This window comes from Pseudomyrmex gracilis, unplaced genomic scaffold (genome assembly GCF_002006095.1).
Source record: "Pseudomyrmex gracilis isolate BER0280 unplaced genomic scaffold, ASM200609v1 scaffold_143, whole genome shotgun sequence".
Lineage (NCBI taxonomy): Eukaryota > Metazoa > Arthropoda > Insecta > Hymenoptera > Formicidae > Pseudomyrmex > Pseudomyrmex gracilis.
In genome coordinates, this window is record NW_018020727.1 from 201,723 (window position 1) to 222,015 (window position 20,293).

Sequence of the window (20,293 nt, forward strand, 5' to 3'; positions counted from 1 at the left end):
TATAAGATATAAGAATGCTTGTGACTTTTTTTCTGTACAATTAATGAATAAAATTTATTTTTACACTCATATGAGAAGAGACTATACAATGGAGAGACTGAACAATTACAATTGTACCGGATACAATTTGTTTTTTATTTTTGTAGAGTTTAATGATCTATTATAATTAACTCATCGATACCCCAATCTTCGTAACTGTTGTCAGGCAAATAGCGACGTATAATTATGGGAATTTTTCGCTGCTTCAGTTCTTTCATGGCAATCTGCAAGGGGTCCGTCTCTCCTTCCAATTCCACCATTACAGGAGCGCACATCGCTATCTGTAAGGCTCTTGTGCCCAAGACTCTCGCTCTCTCGTATCTATAAGGTAAGTTACATGTGCATTTGCGACATTTCAAACTTTTAGTTGCATTTTTACTTCATATACAGGTTATACATGTGTATTATTACTTCGTCATGTATTTCGTAGTGATTCTGTTCGACTTCTGAACTCCGCCGGTGTGGGCCTCGTGTTTATTTATTAACTCGATATTCTCACCGTCATCCTCAGGAGGTTCCAAGTCTATATTGTCCTCGTCCTCGACATCGTCGAAGTCCGCGACTCTGTTGAGACAGTTGGAGGCTAAATTATCAAACGCTAAAAATTTGCATCCACTTACACAGTTAGTACTTACTCGTCCCCATCAAAATCTTCATCAGCCATTATATTTATTGAGTGCAATTTCACGTGGTTTTATTCACGTGGTGCTGCGTTTTCGGCTGCCCAACAAATAAACAAAAGCACCGAAAATGGCCGAAGATATAAATCGGCCTCTACCGATTGCCAAGAGATGTCGTCGCATTGAGCTTGAGAAAAATTTAACCAAGATCAGAAACCACATGGTTCGAGTTCTCGCTATTCCGAATCCCGAGATTCTCAACTTGCGATAGAATCTACAGTTTATGTCACATGTACTATGGAAAGGTGGACTGTGGAGATACATGTGTAGGTATCGCATCTGTACGTACACTTTAGGTATGTGTGTGTGCGTGCAAACACATTGCCATCCCACTGCCATCACTGACAGCGAGGCATGTATCGGATCCGGTGGGTTGCTCGCTGACGAGTTGATTCTGTCACTGGGTGTGTTCGCGATTGAGCAGCCAGTGGGTCGCGTACATGGTCACCCTCTCGATAACGTCATGTGAGAATTGCACAATTAATCGGGATATTCAAATAGGGATGCGACATTCCACTCAGTCGCCACATTCGTATAAAGAAGAGAGACCAACACACGCGTCGAGTCGCTCAAGAGCAATACACAGAGTAATAAAAATTGTGTTGTGTTAGTGTCCGCGCGCGGAGAATATGGCTATATTTAGCGTATGACAACTGGCGGTTTTGGAGCGCGGTGCCGCGTGTCGCGTCGCCCTGTTGTAACTCGCGCGCCCGTGTTTACACTTGTGATTTCTATTAGTGCGGAATAACGAAAAAATGGAGGATATATTTCAGTGGTGCCGCGAGGGCAATGCCATGCAGGTCCGCGTCTGGCTGGACGACACCGAGCATGACATGAATCAAGGGTAATTATTCCTGAGCAACTCCCTTTTTAGGAAAGACTCGCGCTCGGTCGGGAGATTTATATCGCGGTTTCTCATGTTCTATAATTAGGCTGCCTGGAAACTCGGATGGTTCTTTAATAAAAGTAATCTTCATAATGAAAAATAATTATTCAAATAAATACTTGAGAAACATAAATACAAGTCACAAATTTTTATAGAAAATTTTATTTACTTTTTTCAAATTATAAACAATTAGACACTGTGATTAGTAGATTTTATTTCGACACTTTAAACTCTATATTACTTCTTTTAAGTTTTTAAAAGATTACTGAGGGTTTTCTTTGTCCAATAATTTACATCTAAGTTTTTAATTGTTTTATTATATGTACAATATTTATTTTTTATGTATAAAACTTATAAATATGTGTTATTCTTTAGAGATGATCATGGATTTAGTCCGCTTCATTGGTGTTGCAAAGAAGGACACTTGAAATTGGCCGAGTTGCTTGTCAACAGAGGAGCACGTATCAATGCCACCAACAGAGGAGACGACACACCGTTGCATCTGGCTGCAGCACATAAGCACAAGGAGATAGTACAATTGGTAAAAGAAATTTGATACAGTGTCATTTTTGTTAACCATTGAAATCGCTTATTTGACTCGATGAAGAATAAAACTTGGCTTGGCGCAGTTGCTTAGGAATCGCGCCGATGTAAATGTCACAAACGAACACGGAAACACTGCTCTACATTACGCATGTTTCTGGGGAGACCAGGCGATTGGAGAGGAACTGGTCGCGGCCGGTGCTCTCGTGTCTATTGCCAACAAAGACGGCGACACTCCTCTTGACAAAGCCAGAGGTGTCGTGGCCAAGAGATTGCACGGTATGCAAAACAATGTATGTCAAGAATTCATAGTTTTTGTGCTTACAAATGTAATATGTTCCTTGCTTTATCAGATTTGGCGGTGGAATATGGACAAGATTTGAAGAAGATTCAGTTTAAAGATCAGAGCTGGTTGGGTTTGAAGACCAGGAGCCGTGAGTATTTTTTGAAAATTCTGAAAAGAACTATAATAAATGTTTAACATTACACGCTCTATTTTGTTCTTTCCGCTGTTGTTTGTCAGGAGATGCCACTCTTTCAAGACACAAAGGCATCAGCATGGCGGATTTGTCGTTGCACACGCATATCGCGACCACACCGAGCGGTGAAACCTGGCGGGGACGATGGCAGAACAACGATATCGTTGCCAAGATCCTGAACATTCGCGAATGTACCGCGCGCATTTGCAGGGACTTCAACGAGGAGTTTCCGAAGCTGAGAATCTTCTCGCATCCCAACGTCCTGCCGGTTCTCGGCTGTGTGAACCAGCCGCCGCAGTTGGCCACCGTTTCTCAGTACATGGCGCGCGGCAGTTTGCACCGACTTCTGCACGGAGGAACGGGCGTCGTGGTGGACACCGCCCGTGCTCTTCGATTGGCTCTCGACGTCGCTAGGGCGATGGCGTTCCTTCACAGTTTGGATCGACAGAACAGATGCAGATTTCATTTGAACAGCAAGCACATAATGGTGAGTTCTCGGTAAAACCATTGACTGTACATAAGAAGTGTACATATGTACAATGTCCGTATTTATTCTGACGTGTTGCGTTTCAGATCGACGAAGATCTAACAGCTCGTGTGAACATGGCGGACGCGAAATTCTCCTTCCAAGAAGTTGGGAGAATTTACGAACCGGCGTGGATGTCGCCTGAAGCTCTGAGCAAACGTCCGGCCGACATTAATCACGAAGCCAGCGATATGTGGAGCTTCGCCGTTCTTTTGTGGGAATTGGCAACTAGAGAAGTGCCATTTGCAGATCTGTCGCCCATGGAGTGTGGCATGAAGGTGCGAATTCTATTTTTTGTTACTCAAATCAAACGAAAAAAAAAAACGATTAAATTTATTTAACTCGATAATATCGCATCTTGTTTAATTTACAAGCGTTGAACTGAAAATTGATATTACTTGTATTTCTTTCTCTCTCAGATTGCGCTGGAGGATTTACGCGTGAGCATTCCGCCGGGCATTTCGCCGCATCTCGCGAAGCTCATCCGGATTTGCATGAACGAGGATCCGGGAAAACGACCGTCTTTCGAGATGGTTGTGCCGATTCTCGATAAGATGAAGCGCTGAAACGCGCCCGATGTTTCTTGTGTGACTATTGGTCACAGTATAATTAGAAGAAACGATGAAACATGTTTTAAAGAAATATTAGATCACAAGAAGTGCCTAACAAATTTCTATATATTTATTGAATTATCTCAAATAATTAATGAAAATCAACGATAGAATATTTTTTTATATCTCTCTATACATAGACATGTGTGTTCTATAGATACATATAACGAATACTGCCTTAGGTTTGAACTTAGGTTTCAAAAGAAACTAATTCCTTTTTTAGTTATTGTTATATATTTAATATAAATATATTGTTTCAATACAAATATATATTTATATATGCATAATCTTTAAATAAGGTTTTAAATATGTAAGTATTTATAGAGCGTATGTTTAACGCAACTGCTGGAACTTTTTAACAGAAAAAGAACAGAATGTAGTAACGCTATTTACACACAAAACTCTGTAAAGCATATTTTTTAAATAAAACTCTTTGACAATTTTATTTTCTTCGTATCAAGAACGTATTTGTGAATTTATATATACAGGGTGTTCTACCGATGTTCTTGAGAATATTCTGAGACAAAATTCTACATAATATGAAAATAGTGAGATTATAAAAAATTTTCAAATTCTCTAGTCAATTAAAGATTGTGAATCGAGGATCTTATGCACACATGTAGTGTGTGTTTGTTAAATATAAAAAATAAATAATGAAACTAAACAAAACCATGTACCATTTCGTATTATTAAAAAAAATAAACACGTAAATAAATTTGCATTATAATTCTATATTTTTTTTTATAAATTTGTATATGTATATATTATGTGTCAAAAATAGTTTTTTAAAATACAATTATTACTTTTAACGGCAGATTCCTTAAGTCATTTTAAGAACAAATCGTAGTAGGCTACATATTAGTAGTATTGAATTATAAGCACATTCGAAGTTACATCAGATCACCTAAAGTGTGCAACATACAAACGCAGTTTGGCACACGTGATCCGTTCTGTTGGTTATGTCAGACAGGTGTCCACTGGGAATTTAAAAATGACCACGATACACAAACTCACCCGGTTAACGCAGAGATTAACATTGTTAAATAAAAGCTACTACGAGAATGGAAACTTACGTTCGTATTGCACAATAGTGCAGCAACCACCGAAGACGCGTAATTTGTTGAGGATCGGTCTGCTCGGGGCTGCTGCCGGCGTTATCGCGGGTACAGGTTATGCGTACTACCAGATCAGTAAGGCTCGCAAAAATATCTCATTGGAAGGAACGCAGGCGGAGAGCGTAGTGCTGAAACACAAACCGCCTGTTACGCCGTCCCGAAAAGTATCTTGAATCACGTTTAGATCTTCACGTTGTTCGCTGGCAAGAAAACAAATGCATCTTTTTGTTTTTCAGGTTGTATATCCAGTGAACTCAACTGGTTTGGAACTTACGTTATTTCAGTACCAGACGTGTCCTTTTTGTTGTAAAGTAAGTAAACTTGCGCTTACAAATTGTCTTTTACATCGGGATAATGTGATAAAAATTTTTTAGGTCAGAGTGTTTTTGGATTACTACGGAATATCTTACGATGTTGTGGAAGTGGATCCAGTACTCCGTAAAGAGATTGGATGGTCCTCTTATAAAAAGGTTCCGATTCTGTTGACAAAAGTGGAGGAAGGTTATCAGCCGTTGAACGACAGCACCATGATAATATCCCTTCTTGCGTCCCATCTGCACGACACTGATCAGACAATCGAGGACTTAACTAACTACTATCCGAACATAGGAATGATAGATGAGAATGGCAAATTCAGATATGAAACTATCAACAAGTATTTCCTCATGTTCAACAGGCATCTTCCCAAAGACAGAACAATGAATGAAATAACGTGCGTGTAGTTCTGATCTTTGGTGCGCGATTTAACGATTGCTCGCATTATCGTTTTTATTTATTTTCATTGTTTCCAGCGAGGAACGCACTTGGAGGAAATGGGCGGATGAGGTTTACGTTCACACACTTTCGCCAAATGTATATAGGACACTCGACGAGGCGTACAGAACTTTCAATTGGTTTTCAGAGGTGAGCGAATCTACTGTAGCAGAAACTATACATGACAAAAGCAATGGTATTTAAATACGATTGAGCAATTGTCACAGGTCGGCAAGTGGGAAGAATATTTCCCAACGTGGGAGCGAATGTTGATAGTGAACGTGGGCGCGACCGCAATGTGGCTGATAGCAAAGAGACTCAAGAAGAGACACCGTCTAAAGGACGACGTCCGACAGACGTTGTACGACGAGACGAATTACTGGTTGCGCGCCATTAACTCGCGCGGCACCACGTTCATGGGTGGCAGCAAGCCCGACTTGTCCGATCTCGCAGTGTACGGCATCCTGAAGAGCATCGAAGGCTGCGACGCTTTCCAGGATTTGCTGGCTAAAACCAAAATCGGCAACTGGTACAACGCTATGAAGGAACAAGTCGATTCACATTTTGGCAGCGCGAAGTTGAGTAGATAATATATTAATTATTGTATTTTTATTATAGTATTTTATTATACAGTACAATATCCCAAAACGTACACAGTCGGGATAATGATGACCAACTTCTCAAAACGTACACTTCCCCTTTTCCTTCACTCTTTAACTCACGCGCAAAGACTTACTGCGCAAGCGCTAGCGCAGTTTCGGTTTTAACTATACTTAATGGTGGAAAAAGAGCGATGAAAGAAAAAATATACGTTTTGAGAGTGGATGCGTATACGTTTTGGGAGGCATATACGTTTTCGGAGTATACGTTTTGGGAAGTTCTACTGTATTGTATTTGTATAGAACGCACTCACTTAAGAAATAAATACATACATAAGTACATGCTTTGCTAGTTGTCTCTGTATTTAGAATCTAATTAAAAAAAAAAAACATATTTCGCGCTTGTGACCAACAACATTGTTAAATCGTGCAAGGCAGCTGACGGAACATCAGTCGAAAGCCTTTGTTTTGGGCCTCTGTCAGCTCGTCGTTGTTCGTAACGACGTAAAGTACGAACGGCTTCAAGTCCGCTAGAAATTCAATATGTTTAAGATTTACTTAAAGATATTATTTTAAATATATCTAAATGCAGTAGTGCCTTGCTAACTTCTCGCTCCTCGGTTCCGCGAGCGGAAAAATGTCGAGATAGATATTGTTCCGAGAATTGTTATCTGATTGGCTCAACCACGGGCTCGACTGTCGCAGAGTCATCCCGACTAATTCGCGCGAAGTCTCAACGCTTTTAGGAATTGGTGGCGATGACTCCCGGCACGATACCGAGAGAAAAATGCGGCATGTTAGGCGAGGCACTGTTGTATTTTGTAAATAAATAACATTTATATTAGATAAACTATAAAATGCGGCACAGTTGTCCCGCAACTAAGCTAAACTTTGTCGAACAAATTGTATGCCATTTTTCAAGTTGTTTCTGAACGTAGAATTGCTTTGTTTTCGGTCGCGTACCATTCATTATGGAACACCCTAAATACTCACATGTTTTAGTTACGAATCCGTTGCCGCAAAACCTGTCCGAATTAACGAGAACGCCGTTTTCACGAGGATCGGGTACGATCACGAAATCAGTTGTGCAGCTGCCGTCAACTTCCGCGACCAGAGACGTGCCTATTAAATTCGGATCAAAAGATCCCGTGTCCCCGGAAACAGAGAAAGAGAGAGTATCCGTCTGAGACCATTCGATGCTGCAGTATCCCAGAGCCATTCGAACGCACACACCGTAACGATTATTCACCATTTGTCGCGTTCCGATTTGAGGAGCTGAAAAAAGAACGATTCCTCGTCAAAACGCGTTCGTTCGCGGTTTGTTGTGTTCAAATCAAGGCGTACCTCGCACATTTTCCGCCGTGCCAAAGTTGAAACTCATCACGGTGCCGGAGACGGTCTTGTAATATTGCAAACATCCGTTAGGTGCTGAAAGAGAAAACTTCGCGAGTTTCTTGACAATGACAAAAATGGCAATCCGTCGCTTACCTCTGCACACGGAATCGCATTCTATTTGCTGAATTCTTATGTTCCAACGTCGATCAAACGCATAATCCGCGTTAGTGTCGACGGATATCGTGATCGGTGCCGCTCCATTGAAGTCAACGTATACTGAAGTGAATTTTGAAAAAATCTAGTTTTTATTTCGTCGTAAAAGTGACAAAAATAATTTCCCGTTTCTTACATCACAATAGAGTTGCCAACAATCACTTGGAATGTCTCAATCTCTTTTCTCTCAACTTACCATGCTGATTCGTATTTTCTCCGCATATCCTCGGCACCGTGGATGAACCTCCCGACACCCAAAACACGTCGAAGTCGCAGAATCCGGTTGCATTGGGTTGGGCCCAAGTAGCTTCCAAAAAGTCCAACCGCAGCTGTAAGTAAATGAAAGAGATAAAGAGACACCGTGACATTCACGTTTTTGGTGCAAGTCGCGTGCGCCAATACCTGGCACACCTTAGAATTACAGCGTTGAACCGTAATCGCACATTGTTCTCCTCCTCGATAAGTGATGGGATAATTTGGGCTTACGAAGTACGTGTTGTTTATGTTGGTGGTGGAGCCGCAAGATTTTTGAACTGTAGAACATGAAACAATTGCGTTCATGACGCGCCAACATTTTATCCTTGATCAGTTCTTTTTTTTTTTTTTTCTGCTCTACTCACACACGCAGCAAGTGCCTAATCCGTTAGCGCACGATCCCGAGGGATTTCCTCCGTAACTGATGCACTCCCTTCGTGTGAAACACGTGCCGTTGAGCTGATCGGTGCTCGACAAGCACTGGAAGTTGGCGAAACGCACGACACTGAACAACGGAAAAACTAAACAAAATTTTATTAAAAAAATTTCCTTAGATAATATATATAAAAAAAAAAAATCGCACACGCACACCAAACAGCTTACATCTTCCTTGCTGGTTGTAACCTTCGTCGCTGGTTCTAGAATCAAATGATGAAGTTTCCAGAGCAGCATCGTTACTCACGGAATGATCCCAATTGATTTGAGCGTTCGTAATCAAGACGGGAATAAAACAAATGGCCAACAACGCACTGATCATGTCTAGAACTGACAGGATCAACTGACCTGACCGAAGAATTATGTTCTGGTTCTCGGGAAGAGAGACCGTAACGGCACCATGTATGCTCAAACAATCAGAGCAATTAGCAAGTGGTCGAAACTTCGAGTTTACTGTTCGTTTAACTGTACAATATTTTAGATATGAAAGTGTATTCGCGCGTATATATTTATTTAAATATTACAACAATAACGGCGAGTTTGAGTGAAGGACATGAGTCGTAAAAAAAAAACAATTTGTATTCTCATCAGCTGTACAAAATCGTTTTTTCAGAAAGCTTAGTCAAATCGACTTTTTTGATAAATACTCACATCTGATCTAAACATCTGATAAATACTCACTCCTTATCTACAACAAATCTCTTATCTAACACTCTTATTTAACACTTTCCTCTTATCTAACCCACAGTCACATTCGGCGTTCGGCAGAACGGACAGTGTCCTTGTCGTAATAACGCGAGTTCATAGTCGTCCGAATGAAACAACTGAAATGCACAAAATCAAGGAAAAGATTTTATTTTGAAGCGTGTTTAAATGTAGCGTTTTGCGAAAAGAAAACAGACTCACCTTCAAACAGCACTTGCACAAGCTGATCTGGAGATCTGGTAACAAATTTCTGAAATATCTAGTCTTGAAGGGCTTGGGCCACTTGATAATTATTACCGTAGACGGATCCATGCTCCTCAACACTCCTCTTCCCACGGTTATTGTAGAATTGTTGGATTTCTCCTGCGGGAAACGTAACGTTTTTATCCCTTCGAAGATAAAGTAAACTTCGCGCGGTCACTATGTGTCTCGGCGATTTATACCTCGTATCTCATTAGACGAGCGGTGAAAAGATCGGTTTCGTTGGAAGTCACGGTAAACTGATCGCTGATGTCAAGATCGTCCGAACTAGGCAACGGTTCCTCTATCAGTTTCTCCGCCTCCTCATTCGTAATGTCGTCCTCTAATTCGAATTCAACTAGGGGCAGGATTTCTATAATTCAGTTTAATATAAAAATCACACCTTATACAGAAGTTGTACACGAGATATATTGGAGAACTTCAAGAATCTCGAAATTTCTTGTAATCTGATGTGTGTTGCTTACCAAACATGACGAAGGAATGTTGGAACTTCAGTCCGCACTGCGAGCAATTGCTGCCCGAGATGTTGTTCGTCGGCAATAGCGGATTGAACGTGGAGCATTTGTAGCACAAAGGTAACAGTTCCTCCGGGTCACGATACGGATAAGATCGGGCCGCCAGAGTGGACGTTTCCACCTGCGCAAGAAGATTCGCGGGAATTTTCATCGCGCGCAACTGATCCAACAGTTGCATGACCAGTTTATTGGCTCCCAATATCCGCGCTTGTTTCACCAAACTGTACATTATCGTCAGCTTCGAAACACCCTCCAGACGGACATTTTGCGTCTTCATGAGCAGGTATCTCGAAATGTTGAACAACGCTTCCGGCATCAGAGATGTGAAAGGTTCTTCCTGATAAGCAAAGCAACTTTATGAAGAAGGAAATGAAAATGTCGTACGCGACGCAAAGTTATTGCAAAAAATACAGACGTATGTTGCAATTATACCAGATATTTGTGCACTTCGTGGTACGCGTAGTAGATGTCAGCTTTGTCGGAATAATTGAGGAACATCGCTTTTATCTCGTCCATGCTCTTTGGCAGGTCCAGACTCAGCTGCGACAACAGCCAATAGAAGTAAGAAGCGTCGCGAAACCTTTTCTCCGTCACGGCATTGTTGGCTAACATTGTGAGCACGAGTATAGATTCTTCCGGTTGTCCAGCCATCTGAAACGCTGGCGAGAAAGAAACAATAAAATATCTCAAAAGATGAGGACGAAAATGACAAATCCTTCCGTACCTTCCTGAGCTTCGGAGAATCGTCCGGTTTCCGCCAACCATCGCGCGTACGGTCCGTATATTCGCGACTTTAGCTTCGGGTTTCTTTCCGCGAGTTCGAAAGCTTCGGGCCACGCTTGCGCGTCCACAAGCACGTCAGCGACGTCAGGATCGTCCCCTAGTCTGCTAAAAATCTCAGCTGCGCCGTGCGAGGCGCCCAGTTGCTTGAGTTTCTTAGCGATCATGGACAAATTGTCCCTGTCCGCTTTGTCCAATTGCCTGCCCACTTTGATCAGCATGTCGATCCAACCGTATTCGGCGATAATACTGATGGCGCGATCAACGTCTCCCGCGGAAAGAAACATCTCGGCCGCAGCGCGCGGCTCGCCCAAACTCTTCGCCCATTCCGCCCTTCGTCGCAGCAATACTGTTCGATCCTAGAGATCGAGTACATTTTGAATTTCTTCTATCTTTATTTATATTATTTATAAAAATCGCTTGAGAAAGATCAATTTTTTACAAACGTACCTGTGTATTACCTGTGGTTATGAATTCTTGCGCTATGTCGAACATGCGTAGGTCTGAGTACATGTCTAGGGCGTACTGCTGCAAACCAGCTTTTTGATAAAGTTTCGCCGCCTCGCGGAACTTGCCCATAGCGGCCGCGGCAGTGGCCATGCAGGCTTCTCGTCCCCATTCGCCCGATTTCAATTTCTCCTCGACTTCGGACACGATTTCTATATATCGTAGATTCTTTATCCGCGCGAAGCACGAATAGGCGATATTCAATTCCAAATTGTCCAAACATATCGTTCCCAGAGAGAGCCAGTCCGACTCGGCTACGCCTAAACACGCGATTTCGTAAGCGTGATTGTACAATCCGATGTCCAGATATTGATACATCGACAACGACAGCGGAACCTGCAAATATAGACGTGTATAATAATTGCGTGCGTTATTCTCGATAATGTTTTTTCCTTATCCAGCTTACCTCCAGCGTAATGATGGACGAACCGTTCAGGCAGTAAAGTTTCGAGCCGTTATGGCCCACGACGAAACCGGAGAACTTCTGCCTGTATTCGGCGAAATTCGCAACCTTTATCGCGAGGTAGTTGGTGCCCGCGAAGCACATGATATCCTCGAACGCGGTATTGAACGCCACGCTGTTCACATCTTGGAACTCCTGCAACTTCTCGCCGGTGCACAAATCGAACACGGATAACACACCGGCCTCGCTGACCACCGCCATTTTCTCCTTCATGGAACTGACGTCCAAGCATCTCACGGCATCTTCGATTTTGGTGACGTGTGCGGGAAACGGATTGTCCAGGTAGATCTTCATCACGTGACCGCTTTTCAGACCTATTTGCAGAATCTCTGGGTCAATACGATCCGTACCCGCGATGAACTGATCATAAAAACTCCTCGAGATTTCTTACCAGCTATTAAACACTCCTGTCCAGCAGGTCCGCCAGCTACTTTAATGTAAGTGATTAGTTCGTCGAGGATCCACTCTCGCTCTATTATCCCAGTGAACGAGAGACTTCGCAGACGCCTTTCCAGACACAAAATCAAATGATTCGACGTGACGACCAACAGGTTGCAATTCAACGTCTGATTGAGTTTTTCTCGTATTCTGTAGTGCATCCCGTCGCTCGTGCCAGACGGCTCGTAAATGATCACGCGCTCCGGCAACTGCACGGCCAGTCTGTTTCGATACACAGCGATTCGACATACCTGAAATATTATTTCACAGTAATGTGACACTCTCGGTGCTTTGTCTTTTGCGAAAGAGAAACAATGAAAGAAAGACTGTGCCAATGTACTCACCAAATCCTTACATTTGATACGAACTTTCTGATTAGTGATCAGATGTTGTATTATTACGTCAGTCATGTTCTCCCTGAAAGCGTATCTGTCTCCGTACAGACCGTGCACGACGTTCCACGAGAGTTGCAAATATGTTATTGTACCGTCTTGGGAACCAAGTGCCTGAAACGTAATGTAATGAATTACTGCGGAGATCATGTTACAAACAGCCCGTCAACTTACAACATGCGAAGCGGTCGGATGAACGGCACAGCTCCACACCCACGACGAGAAGGTGTTGCCCACACTAACCAGCTGTATGCCATCGTGAGTCATCAACAGGCACTGCTTGTTGCTACCGCAAACGAGAAAATACTGTCCTTCCGGGAAATGAGTGACTTTTAACGGTATGAAGTTGAAAGTCCTCTCTCTTCGGACAGCTTCTCCTCCCGTGTTGTAAAATGAGATTATTCCGTTCCATTCGGCGATACATAGGATGTCCATGCCTTCATCTCTACACGAACATTGACATAAATTGTATGCATGTTCTTATTCACTTCTGTGTATGAAATTGAATAGATTACATACCGTAAAGGATTCCATGACAAACTCCATATTGGTATCCCAGACTGCCGTTCAATGCGTAATTTCTCTTCACCATTCTACAAATACATAAATTACATTTCTATATTACATATATATGATAGACACATATTTATAGAAGGGTACAATGGGGTATACTTTATTTCTTATGGACACGTATCCAGATGCGAGACCAAGTGCTAAATATTGTCCATCTTTTGTCCACGCACAGCAATTGACTCTTCCTCCGGACTTGTGCTTCTGCACAGCTTTCTGTTCCGCGGACCAAAAGGCAATGTCTGATAGTGAACAGCTGAGAAGCTGATGCGAGACAGGATTGAATTGCATACACTGTACAGCTTCATTGTGTCTAAAAAAAATATATAGTATATTAAAAATATTTTTAAAAACTCTGCACAAAATCTTTTTACATTTTTATTAAACATATATGTGTAGCTAAATTATCACACGACGCTCTGGATTGCACGTATCCTCTCTCATGCGCCACCTAATCAAGTCCAACATATATGTGTAGATTTATAGTGCATTTAATACACAAACTTACGAATATTTCAATATTCCTTCCAGCTTGGAAGTCCAGATAATGACGCTTTTGTCTGCGCCGCCAGACGCAAATTTCTTACCATCTTTTGCATAACACACGCAATAAACTGTATCCTTGTGGCCTAAAGCAATTAAACAAAAAAAGGAAAACATTATTGAAAAAAATTATTGTAGAAAATAAAAATATATTTTATTACTCAATCAAGTCTTTTTTAAAAACTGTTTTAAAAAAGTAATTAACCTTTTAAGGGTTGAATTAAAGCACCATCGTTGGTCTCGTACACAAGAACTTGCTGACCAGATGCAACAACCAATTGTGTACCGTCTGGATTAAAACAAAGGTCATATATACTGAAATAATACATAAATAACATAAATAAATAATATGTTATCAAATATATATATTAAAACATTTAAAAGAACTAGCGTTTTCGAACGTATAATTAAACCCTTTTTGATTTTTGCCTCTCAAAAACTTGGCGGAGCATAAATTCAAAAATCGCAGCGCATCGTGTGCTTGCGCAAATCACAATTTTTAAAAATCATTCGAACAAAACAATCGAAATCCAGGCTTTACCATTGGTCTAATTTCTCTTGAACCTTGTCGACCCATGCTGGATGCGCTCTCATTGTGACACATTCAGCGCTGATCGTTCAATATTGTTGAATTACAATGTGCGGCAACGTATATAATCGCTTTTTTGTATGACATACAATTGTTTGGATGTCATCGGTTGTCACACGGTTACCACGGAAACGGGCGTTCATGGAGGGGAAAAGATAACAGGTGCGACAACGGGACGGAATGTAAAATCCATATCGGTGGAATTCCTCAAGTCAAGTCTTTCTTGCAGATGTCTCTTCTGATGATTGGTCAATTCTGCGTTCCGCCATTGTTGATCGACCTAGAAATCCACCCAATCAGATTGGGACATGAGTCGTCCAAATTCCATGTGCAGCAAGGTTCAAGTGCAATAGAAAATAAATAGATCTATAAATAGGATTTTATATAATAAAGCAAATCTGTTTGTAAGCGCCGATCGTTCAAAATTGATACTAACCAATTTTATCAAAGTGTGCAAACATTGGACTCGCTATTAATTTCGTATGACTTTTAAGCATTGACAAGTTATTCAAAATTTATAAGAAAGTTTTTATTGCATCACTTGGAATTATCGCACATTTGTGGAAACTTATCACACCTCGATACAACATGGTATCAATATTTTACTTTTAAATGCTTATGCATGTACATTTTAGGGCACTGTGTTTTTCGAATGTTCCAAGTATATATTCGATTAGTTTCAAATTTTCAAACATATAACAATTGCATTCGACAGTCTCAGGTAACTAGTATGTACATTCAAGAAGAACTAACTTTAGTGAAAACCACAAAAGTCTTAGTTAGTTGGGTCGAATCGCCTGATAAAATTTATGTCACAAAGGTAAACAATAAATAACATTTTCAACAAAGTTATACCGCAGACTTTTTGAAGTTGTATTTAAAATATCTATCTATATAGTTTTACATGTTATTTTTTTCTTTCTTTTTACCACAGGTAGGACAGCAAAGCGATCGACTAAAAAAACTGTTAAATGAGCTAAAAGAACATTATGAAACTATTACTTTACCAAAAAAGATTGAAGATCCCATTCCAGGTTAGTTCAGATAATTTACATTCACTTAAAAAATTCTTGACTACTGACTCCAACTACATTGGCTGTGTTCAGCTGAGCTCAGCTCTTAGTAAGCACTTTGTGCTTTGTCTATAAGTGATATATTTGCAACACATCTAAAGAATTAGGCGAATCACAAAGAATAAGCGCAAATTGCTTACTAAATGCTGAGTTAAGTTAAACACAGCTGTTGAATCATGTCAGAGGGAAGTTCTGTAATAAACCAAATTTGATATTACAAGATAGTATTATATCTCTCTCTGTATGAGCATAGGTTTACCATGTGCCGTGAGATTGGAAGATAATCTGTGGTATCGTGCTGAAATTGTTGAAGTAATTGAAAACAATAATGCCAAGAAGAAGATCAAAGTGTATTGCATAGATTTAGGTTGCATTGTATCCTTGGACTTTCCATCTAAGCTGAATTCGATACAAGAGATTCCGTACGCATATACTCTACTGAATGCTCAAGTAAATTGCTCAGTCACTGTACAGTTATTTAAATTTTCACATCACTTACCAATTTATAGTAATATTGATTTAGTGGAATTTATCAGTCACATATCTATCGATTGGTTAACCTGACTACTGTTCGAGCTTAGTTTTCACAACAACAAGACACAATCACAAATAAGTTTTTATATTTGTTTTGGTTTTGATTCAGGCCATAAGGATATCGTTAATGTACGTTACTCCTACAGAAACTGAAAAGTGGTCTTCTCAAGCCTTTCTTATATTAAGAAGTGCACTTCTTACAAAAAAAGTTTCAGTATATCCTAAGATAAAAAAACGCAATGGACATTACTTGGGTTGTATCATTAGCGATGGTTTGGATATCAGCAAATTATTAAAAAGCTCAGGTTGTGCCAAAGAGTATATGCAACATTTGAAAAATAGTCAATACAAAATACCACATATAAAGCAACGTAAGACAAGATATAACAGAAAGTGAGTATTACACAGAATTTATGGCCTATCTAGACCTCACATTTGCAGAATTATTTAGCTTGCATAGAATCGTTGTTTTTATTTTATTTCTTTAATGCAGATACGAGGAGAAAAAGAGAATACTAAAAGTAAACACGGATAATGGAAATAAACTAGAAGACGAAAGTATTATATCCGATAATTTGTACGACTATAGTTGTAATACCGTAGACATTACAATGGACAACAGTTCATCAAGTAGCACCCCTGTTCAGAGTGAAAAACATCCATTTATGATAGAGATACTTGTACACCAGTGGGAAAGTCCGGATTGCATTTACGTTTCTCAAACATCTCGCGAAGACTCAATGAAAAAACTGATATGGGCTATACAAAAATTTTATAACAAATATCACTCCGAACCAAGAAACAATTGGGACGTGAATGACACGTGTATTGTTTATTCCGCGAAGGACAAGTCGTACTTTCGTGCCTATATTTTAGATATACAATCCCCGAAAGAAGTGTTGGTTCAGTTTTATGACAAAGCTTTCAAGGAGATAGTAACGCTGAAAGACATACAAGTTTTACATCCGACATTCGCGAAGGAAGCAGCATATTGCTTCAAAGTGAAACTGGCCGGTATTATGCCGTGCGGCGACAAACCCGACTCGTGGCCATCCTTGACAATTACAGAGTTCCAGAAACTTATGCGAGAAAATTATCGGCGAAAATTTTATATTAGCAAACCGGTAAGAGGAAAAATTTTCAAAATCATTTTAATGCTTTTATGTTCTATTGAATCTCCAAGAGCTCATAATGCGTGAGCTCGTTATTGGTTCAATTCTATACATTTAAAGTGTATAAATTGTATACATGTTAAGGTCCAAGAAGAAATGCGCGATGGCGTGATACCTGTTGAATTGTGGGTACGACAAGTTATAACGCCGGGACCGTTTGAGCCGGATGTAATACAGATTAATTCTGTCAACAGAATGTTAGTGGATAAAGGCGTCGTTTTACCTATTAGAGAGTACGTTGAACCACAGTTAGAGTATTTTATATTTTAATTTGCGCGAATATATAAAGCACCAATATTCGCAATAGTTGTAAAACGTTTATTCAATTTTTTAAGCTATTTCGCGAAAGCCGACGCAACCCTCGCCACCGAGCTTGAAAACCACTTGAAAGACAATCATCAGCTTGCATTGAGCAAAGAAGAAGCTAAGTGGTTCAATAATTTCCTTCTTTCTCGCACAAAGAAAAATGTAGAGTCGGAGAGAAGTGACGATGATAAGCTGTGCGATAATCTTAGCATTAACGCTTTAACCGATTCTTTAATTGCCAATTGCACAATCAAAGATTGGGCGGAGATCAGTAATGCAGCCATCACCTCTTGGTTGCCACCGAATACAATAGAAGAAGATGAATTCTACGCCATACCATCTTATGTCGATCAACAATGCGCCATATACTTGCGTCCTCACAATGGTATGTATGTTACACGAGATTTAACAATAATAATTTCATATTGAAGTACGTGTACTAAATTACGCTTTATCTTTGATGTACATTTGTGTTTTCTTCTTAGCAGCCAATAAACAACTGCAATTTATACAAAGAGAGTTGAAAAATCACTATAAAAATGTTAGTAAAATAAATACAATACAGTGGAAGGAAGGGGATATATGTATCGCCCGATATCACCTTGATAACCAATGGTATCGAGGTAAAATTGTGAAAAACTTTGAAAACAAGTTAATGGTAAGTAGGACTTGATAATTCTTTTTTTCTTTTTTTTTTAGCGACTTTGAAGAAATTGCTTTTTTCCCATGTAAATTCGCATATATTGTAGGTATTTTTGTCACATATGTGTTTTGTTTTAGGTACAGTATGTCGATTACGGCAATATAGAAGAATGCGATCTGGAGGATGTGACGGATAACGTTAGACTGGGACACATTCCTATACAGTGCACGAAGTGCGTTATTGGCGGACTGAAATCGGTAACTTTGCTAGGTTTTTATTTATTTTTTTTCCAATTTGATATTTATAACACTGTCGGCATATTTATTTAATCCTTGTCCGTCTGCGATGACTTTATAATTGTTGGTCTTGTTAATGATCTTGTAAATTATTTGTGTTGGATAACAACAGACCACGTCGAACGGTAAATGGAGAACCTGTGACTTGGACCAGATACATGCGCTTCTGGTCGACCGTGTGTGCAAAGTGAACATATTACGGCGATTACAGACGCATTTAGTTGTAAGTCGCCCTTATATCAAACAATTATAAACTTGCAAGTCTTAATCTTCACCTCCAAATTACCGACGATTTCTTGATTTTGCACGAGCACATAATGAGATTATGTAATTGGTGTTTGCAGATATCGATATCTTTACTCGAACCTAAGATATGCGATTTCTCATCGTTTATAATAAAATATTATAACATGCGCGCTGCTATCGAAAAAATTGACTGGAACAGTTCGATGTATTGCGAAAGCGAAACAATCAACAATTCCGTATTTGTTGCCAAGGATGATTCTGTAAATACTGTTCCGACGGGATCGTTAAAAGACGAAGAAGGGACGGAAGAATTTGATACTTCCAAGAGGAATTCATCAGGGACGTACGTGCAGGATACATCGAATGAGATTGTAATCAGTGGCAATTTAGAGTCGTCAAAGCTCCAACTGATCGAATCCATTGACGCTAAAGAATCCGATTTCGAGATAGCATCGATAGATTTCCACACGTTGGATTTGGGTAACAGAAATCTGATCTGTTCAACGCCACAAGAAGTAATAGAGGACGTCTTTGATATGTACAATTATTTGACTATTCCGCGGAACACAAAGTACATAGAATTGAAACTCATTTTTAATTTAGACGCCACCACCGCGATAGCACAAATAGCGGCAAATAATAACGACATATTCTCTAAAGTGAGCACATATGAGTTTATTAAATATATTTGTATACACGCACACACATAAATTATTATTGATTTTTAATTTATGTACTTCTTTCTAGAAATTAAACAAAACTTATCTGCAATTCAAAGCCATGATGTCTGAGTTGCAGGCCAGCGCGAGCTCTCAACCGTTGCTCCAGCGTTTTGACAAGTGTAAGTTATGATTTATAACAAACATACACACGCGCGAGATAGATTTAATTAGAGTTTCAAATCGAATCTAATTATGTGTGAGGTGACTGAAAAATTGTTGAGAAAACATGATCTTCAACTCTCCCCCCCCTACCGATCGTACATATAATAGAACTGATTGTAATATTCGTGTAACATTTAATTAATTGTTTTCTTAGGCACACCATGCGTGGCGAAATTCACTGACGACTTATGGTACAGATGTGCGATTGTAGATTGCGAGAAAGAAGAAGATACTCAGTATTTGAATGTAAACTTATATTACATCGATTACGGTAACATGTCTCAGACACAAGTGAACTTATTGTCCACGTGAGTATGATGTAATAGTTTTTATTTATTACTTAAATTTTGCAATATATTATTCTGATGATACGATGTAAGAGAGTTTTGAAAGAATCGCGTTAAGAATATGCATTAAAAACATCTTATGTCTCCAGGACCGACGGCTTACGCGTGTCAAAAGACGAGTGGCTACAGTTGCCCGCAATGTGTCTCACGTGTAAATTTTGGCACCTGGAGTTTGTCGGTACTGATCGCACAGCATTGGCAACCAGGTTAAACGAGTTGTACAACAACAAAGTTATAGCCGAAATTAAGGTGAGAGTTTTCTCCTTTTTAATATTTTATTTCAATTTTAAATATTTGCTCGAGAGTACGCGAATTAATTTTATTATTGCAGGAGAATAACGGTTCTAACAACGAGCTGGTAGTGCAAGCGTATAAGGACACAACGTGCAGGGAACTCTTTTTTGCCGAGCTGATAGAAGAGGGCTTCTATCGATTCAACAATCCCGAGATCGATAACGAAATCAAAACCATCGAAATATCCAAAACTTCTATCGACGAAATGAATTGAAGATATTTTTTTAAAGCGATATTAGAAGATAAGTGAAAGAAAACAAGAATTA

General features: G+C 39.8%; 6 protein-coding genes across 13 annotated transcripts; 3 read left to right on the forward strand and 3 right to left on the reverse strand.

The window, feature by feature from the left end:
* Window positions 1-33: 33 nt before the first annotated feature.
* LOC109857077 (DNA-directed RNA polymerases I, II, and III subunit RPABC2) lies at window positions 34-799 on the reverse strand. The gene is made up of 3 exons (XM_020433020.1): window positions 675-799; window positions 451-603; window positions 34-360 (listed from the first exon to the last, which is right to left on the reverse strand). Exons 1-3 carry the CDS (start codon window positions 701-703, stop codon window positions 150-152), a joined length of 393 nt encoding a protein of 130 aa, XP_020288609.1. The 5' UTR covers window positions 704-799; the 3' UTR covers window positions 34-149.
* Window positions 800-905: 106 nt separating this feature from the next.
* LOC109857075 (integrin-linked protein kinase homolog pat-4) lies at window positions 906-4,209 on the forward strand. Its single transcript, XM_020433017.1, has 7 exons — window positions 906-1,563; window positions 1,981-2,146; window positions 2,235-2,427; window positions 2,502-2,582; window positions 2,672-3,114; window positions 3,201-3,431; window positions 3,573-4,209. The coding sequence occupies exons 1-7, from the start codon at window positions 1,475-1,477 to the stop codon at window positions 3,717-3,719; spliced, it is 1,350 nt and encodes a 449-aa protein (XP_020288606.1). The 5' UTR covers window positions 906-1,474; the 3' UTR covers window positions 3,720-4,209.
* A 487-nt stretch (window positions 4,210-4,696) lies between these two features.
* LOC109857063 (prostaglandin E synthase 2) lies at window positions 4,697-6,552 on the forward strand. Its single transcript, XM_020432981.1, has 5 exons — window positions 4,697-5,043; window positions 5,116-5,190; window positions 5,254-5,591; window positions 5,671-5,782; window positions 5,860-6,552. Exons 1-5 carry the CDS (start codon window positions 4,756-4,758, stop codon window positions 6,220-6,222), a joined length of 1,176 nt encoding a protein of 391 aa, XP_020288570.1. The 5' UTR covers window positions 4,697-4,755; the 3' UTR covers window positions 6,223-6,552.
* Window positions 6,553-6,627: 75 nt separating this feature from the next.
* On the reverse strand, window positions 6,628-9,149 carry LOC109857064. 4 transcript variants are annotated; one of them, XM_020432983.1, is made up of 9 exons: window positions 9,121-9,149; window positions 8,638-8,799; window positions 8,400-8,555; window positions 8,182-8,312; window positions 7,976-8,108; window positions 7,720-7,842; window positions 7,576-7,659; window positions 7,225-7,506; window positions 6,628-6,761 (listed from the first exon to the last, which is right to left on the reverse strand). In XM_020432983.1, the coding sequence occupies exons 2-9, from the start codon at window positions 8,789-8,791 to the stop codon at window positions 6,652-6,654; spliced, it is 1,173 nt and encodes a 390-aa protein (XP_020288572.1). In that variant the 5' UTR covers window positions 8,792-8,799; window positions 9,121-9,149; the 3' UTR covers window positions 6,628-6,651. The 4 variants fall into 4 exon arrangements, with proteins under 4 accessions (XP_020288572.1, XP_020288573.1, XP_020288571.1 ...); XM_020432984.1 differs by lacking the exon at window positions 9,121-9,149 and having other exon boundaries at window positions 8,191-8,312; window positions 8,638-8,810; XM_020432982.1 differs by lacking the exon at window positions 9,121-9,149 and having other exon boundaries at window positions 8,638-8,810.
* Window positions 9,150-9,187: 38 nt separating this feature from the next.
* On the reverse strand, window positions 9,188-14,367 carry LOC109857059 (intraflagellar transport protein 122 homolog). 2 transcript variants are annotated; one of them, XM_020432968.1, is made up of 16 exons: window positions 14,185-14,367; window positions 13,849-13,958; window positions 13,609-13,729; window positions 13,203-13,413; window positions 13,050-13,123; window positions 12,705-12,975; window positions 12,483-12,644; window positions 12,092-12,389; window positions 11,644-12,014; window positions 11,181-11,573; window positions 10,675-11,089; window positions 10,383-10,609; window positions 9,900-10,287; window positions 9,618-9,787; window positions 9,376-9,537; window positions 9,188-9,293 (listed from the first exon to the last, which is right to left on the reverse strand). In XM_020432968.1, exons 1-16 carry the CDS (start codon window positions 14,235-14,237, stop codon window positions 9,207-9,209), a joined length of 3,513 nt encoding a protein of 1,170 aa, XP_020288557.1. In that variant the 5' UTR covers window positions 14,238-14,367; the 3' UTR covers window positions 9,188-9,206. The 2 variants fall into 2 exon arrangements, with proteins under 2 accessions (XP_020288557.1, XP_020288558.1); XM_020432969.1 differs by lacking the exons at window positions 9,188-9,293; window positions 9,376-9,537; window positions 9,618-9,787 and having other exon boundaries at window positions 10,040-10,303.
* A 187-nt stretch (window positions 14,368-14,554) lies between these two features.
* LOC109857060 (RING finger protein 17-like) lies at window positions 14,555-20,258 on the forward strand. Of its 4 annotated transcripts, XM_020432972.1 has the most exons (16): window positions 14,555-14,823; window positions 14,948-15,052; window positions 15,167-15,266; window positions 15,559-15,755; window positions 15,949-16,232; window positions 16,333-16,963; window positions 17,096-17,244; window positions 17,347-17,702; window positions 17,803-17,975; window positions 18,098-18,217; window positions 18,369-18,479; window positions 18,601-19,161; window positions 19,250-19,343; window positions 19,541-19,694; window positions 19,823-19,982; window positions 20,065-20,258. In XM_020432972.1, exons 1-16 carry the CDS (start codon window positions 14,821-14,823, stop codon window positions 20,239-20,241), a joined length of 3,375 nt encoding a protein of 1,124 aa, XP_020288561.1. In that variant the 5' UTR covers window positions 14,555-14,820; the 3' UTR covers window positions 20,242-20,258. The 4 variants fall into 4 exon arrangements, with proteins under 4 accessions (XP_020288561.1, XP_020288559.1, XP_020288560.1 ...); XM_020432970.1 differs by having other exon boundaries at window positions 14,555-15,052; XM_020432971.1 differs by having other exon boundaries at window positions 14,555-15,052; window positions 17,806-17,975.
* Window positions 20,259-20,293: the final 35 nt, after the last annotated feature.

What these genes read in the sequence shown, in the direction of transcription:
- LOC109857077 (XM_020433020.1), bottom strand. Translation starts at nt 703, where the DNA reads ATGGCTGATGAAGATTTTGATGGGGACGA. An exon ending in GAAGATTTTGATGGGGACGA is followed by an intron (nt 604 to 674) that starts GTAAGTACTAAC and finishes CTGTCTCAACAG; the next exon opens with AGTCGCGGACTTCGACGATG. An exon ending in ACTACGAAATACATGACGAA is followed by an intron (nt 361 to 450) that starts GTAATAATACAC and finishes CTTACCTTATAG; the next exon opens with ATACGAGAGAGCGAGAGTCT.
- LOC109857075 (XM_020433017.1), top strand. Translation starts at nt 1,475, where the DNA reads ATGGAGGATATATTTCAGTGGTGCCGCGAGGGCAATGCCATGCAGGTC. An exon ending in ACAAGGAGATAGTACAATTG is followed by an intron (nt 2,147 to 2,234) that starts GTAAAAGAAATT and finishes GGCTTGGCGCAG; the next exon opens with TTGCTTAGGAATCGCGCCGA. An exon ending in GGGTTTGAAGACCAGGAGCC is followed by an intron (nt 2,583 to 2,671) that starts GTGAGTATTTTT and finishes GTTGTTTGTCAG; the next exon opens with GAGATGCCACTCTTTCAAGA.
- LOC109857063 (XM_020432981.1), top strand. Translation starts at nt 4,756, where the DNA reads ATGACCACGATACACAAACTCACCCGGTTAACGCAGAGATTAACATTG. An exon ending in CGTGTCCTTTTTGTTGTAAA is followed by an intron (nt 5,191 to 5,253) that starts GTAAGTAAACTT and finishes AAAATTTTTTAG; the next exon opens with GTCAGAGTGTTTTTGGATTA. An exon ending in AGAACAATGAATGAAATAAC is followed by an intron (nt 5,592 to 5,670) that starts GTGCGTGTAGTT and finishes CATTGTTTCCAG; the next exon opens with CGAGGAACGCACTTGGAGGA.
- LOC109857064 (XM_020432983.1), bottom strand. Translation starts at nt 8,791, where the DNA reads ATGATCAGTGCGTTGTTGGCCATTTGTTTTATTCCCGTCTTGATTACG. An exon ending in TTACAACCAGCAAGGAAGAT is followed by an intron (nt 8,556 to 8,637) that starts GTAAGCTGTTTG and finishes AATTTTGTTTAG; the next exon opens with TTTTTCCGTTGTTCAGTGTC. An exon ending in GTAATTCTAAGGTGTGCCAG is followed by an intron (nt 8,109 to 8,181) that starts GTATTGGCGCAC and finishes ATTTACTTACAG; the next exon opens with CTGCGGTTGGACTTTTTGGA.
- LOC109857059 (XM_020432968.1), bottom strand. Translation starts at nt 14,237, where the DNA reads ATGAGAGCGCATCCAGCATGGGTCGACAAGGTTCAAGAGAAATTAGAC. An exon ending in TTGTCATGGAATCCTTTACG is followed by an intron (nt 12,976 to 13,049) that starts GTATGTAATCTA and finishes ATGTTCGTGTAG; the next exon opens with AGATGAAGGCATGGACATCC. An exon ending in ACGAAGTGCACAAATATCTG is followed by an intron (nt 10,288 to 10,382) that starts GTATAATTGCAA and finishes TTTGCTTATCAG; the next exon opens with GAAGAACCTTTCACATCTCT.
- LOC109857060 (XM_020432970.1), top strand. Translation starts at nt 14,855, where the DNA reads ATGTACATTTTAGGGCACTGTGTTTTTCGAATGTTCCAAGTATATATT. An exon ending in GTCGTTTTACCTATTAGAGA is followed by an intron (nt 17,245 to 17,346) that starts GTACGTTGAACC and finishes CAATTTTTTAAG; the next exon opens with CTATTTCGCGAAAGCCGACG. An exon ending in ATAACGACATATTCTCTAAA is followed by an intron (nt 19,162 to 19,249) that starts GTGAGCACATAT and finishes ACTTCTTTCTAG; the next exon opens with AAATTAAACAAAACTTATCT.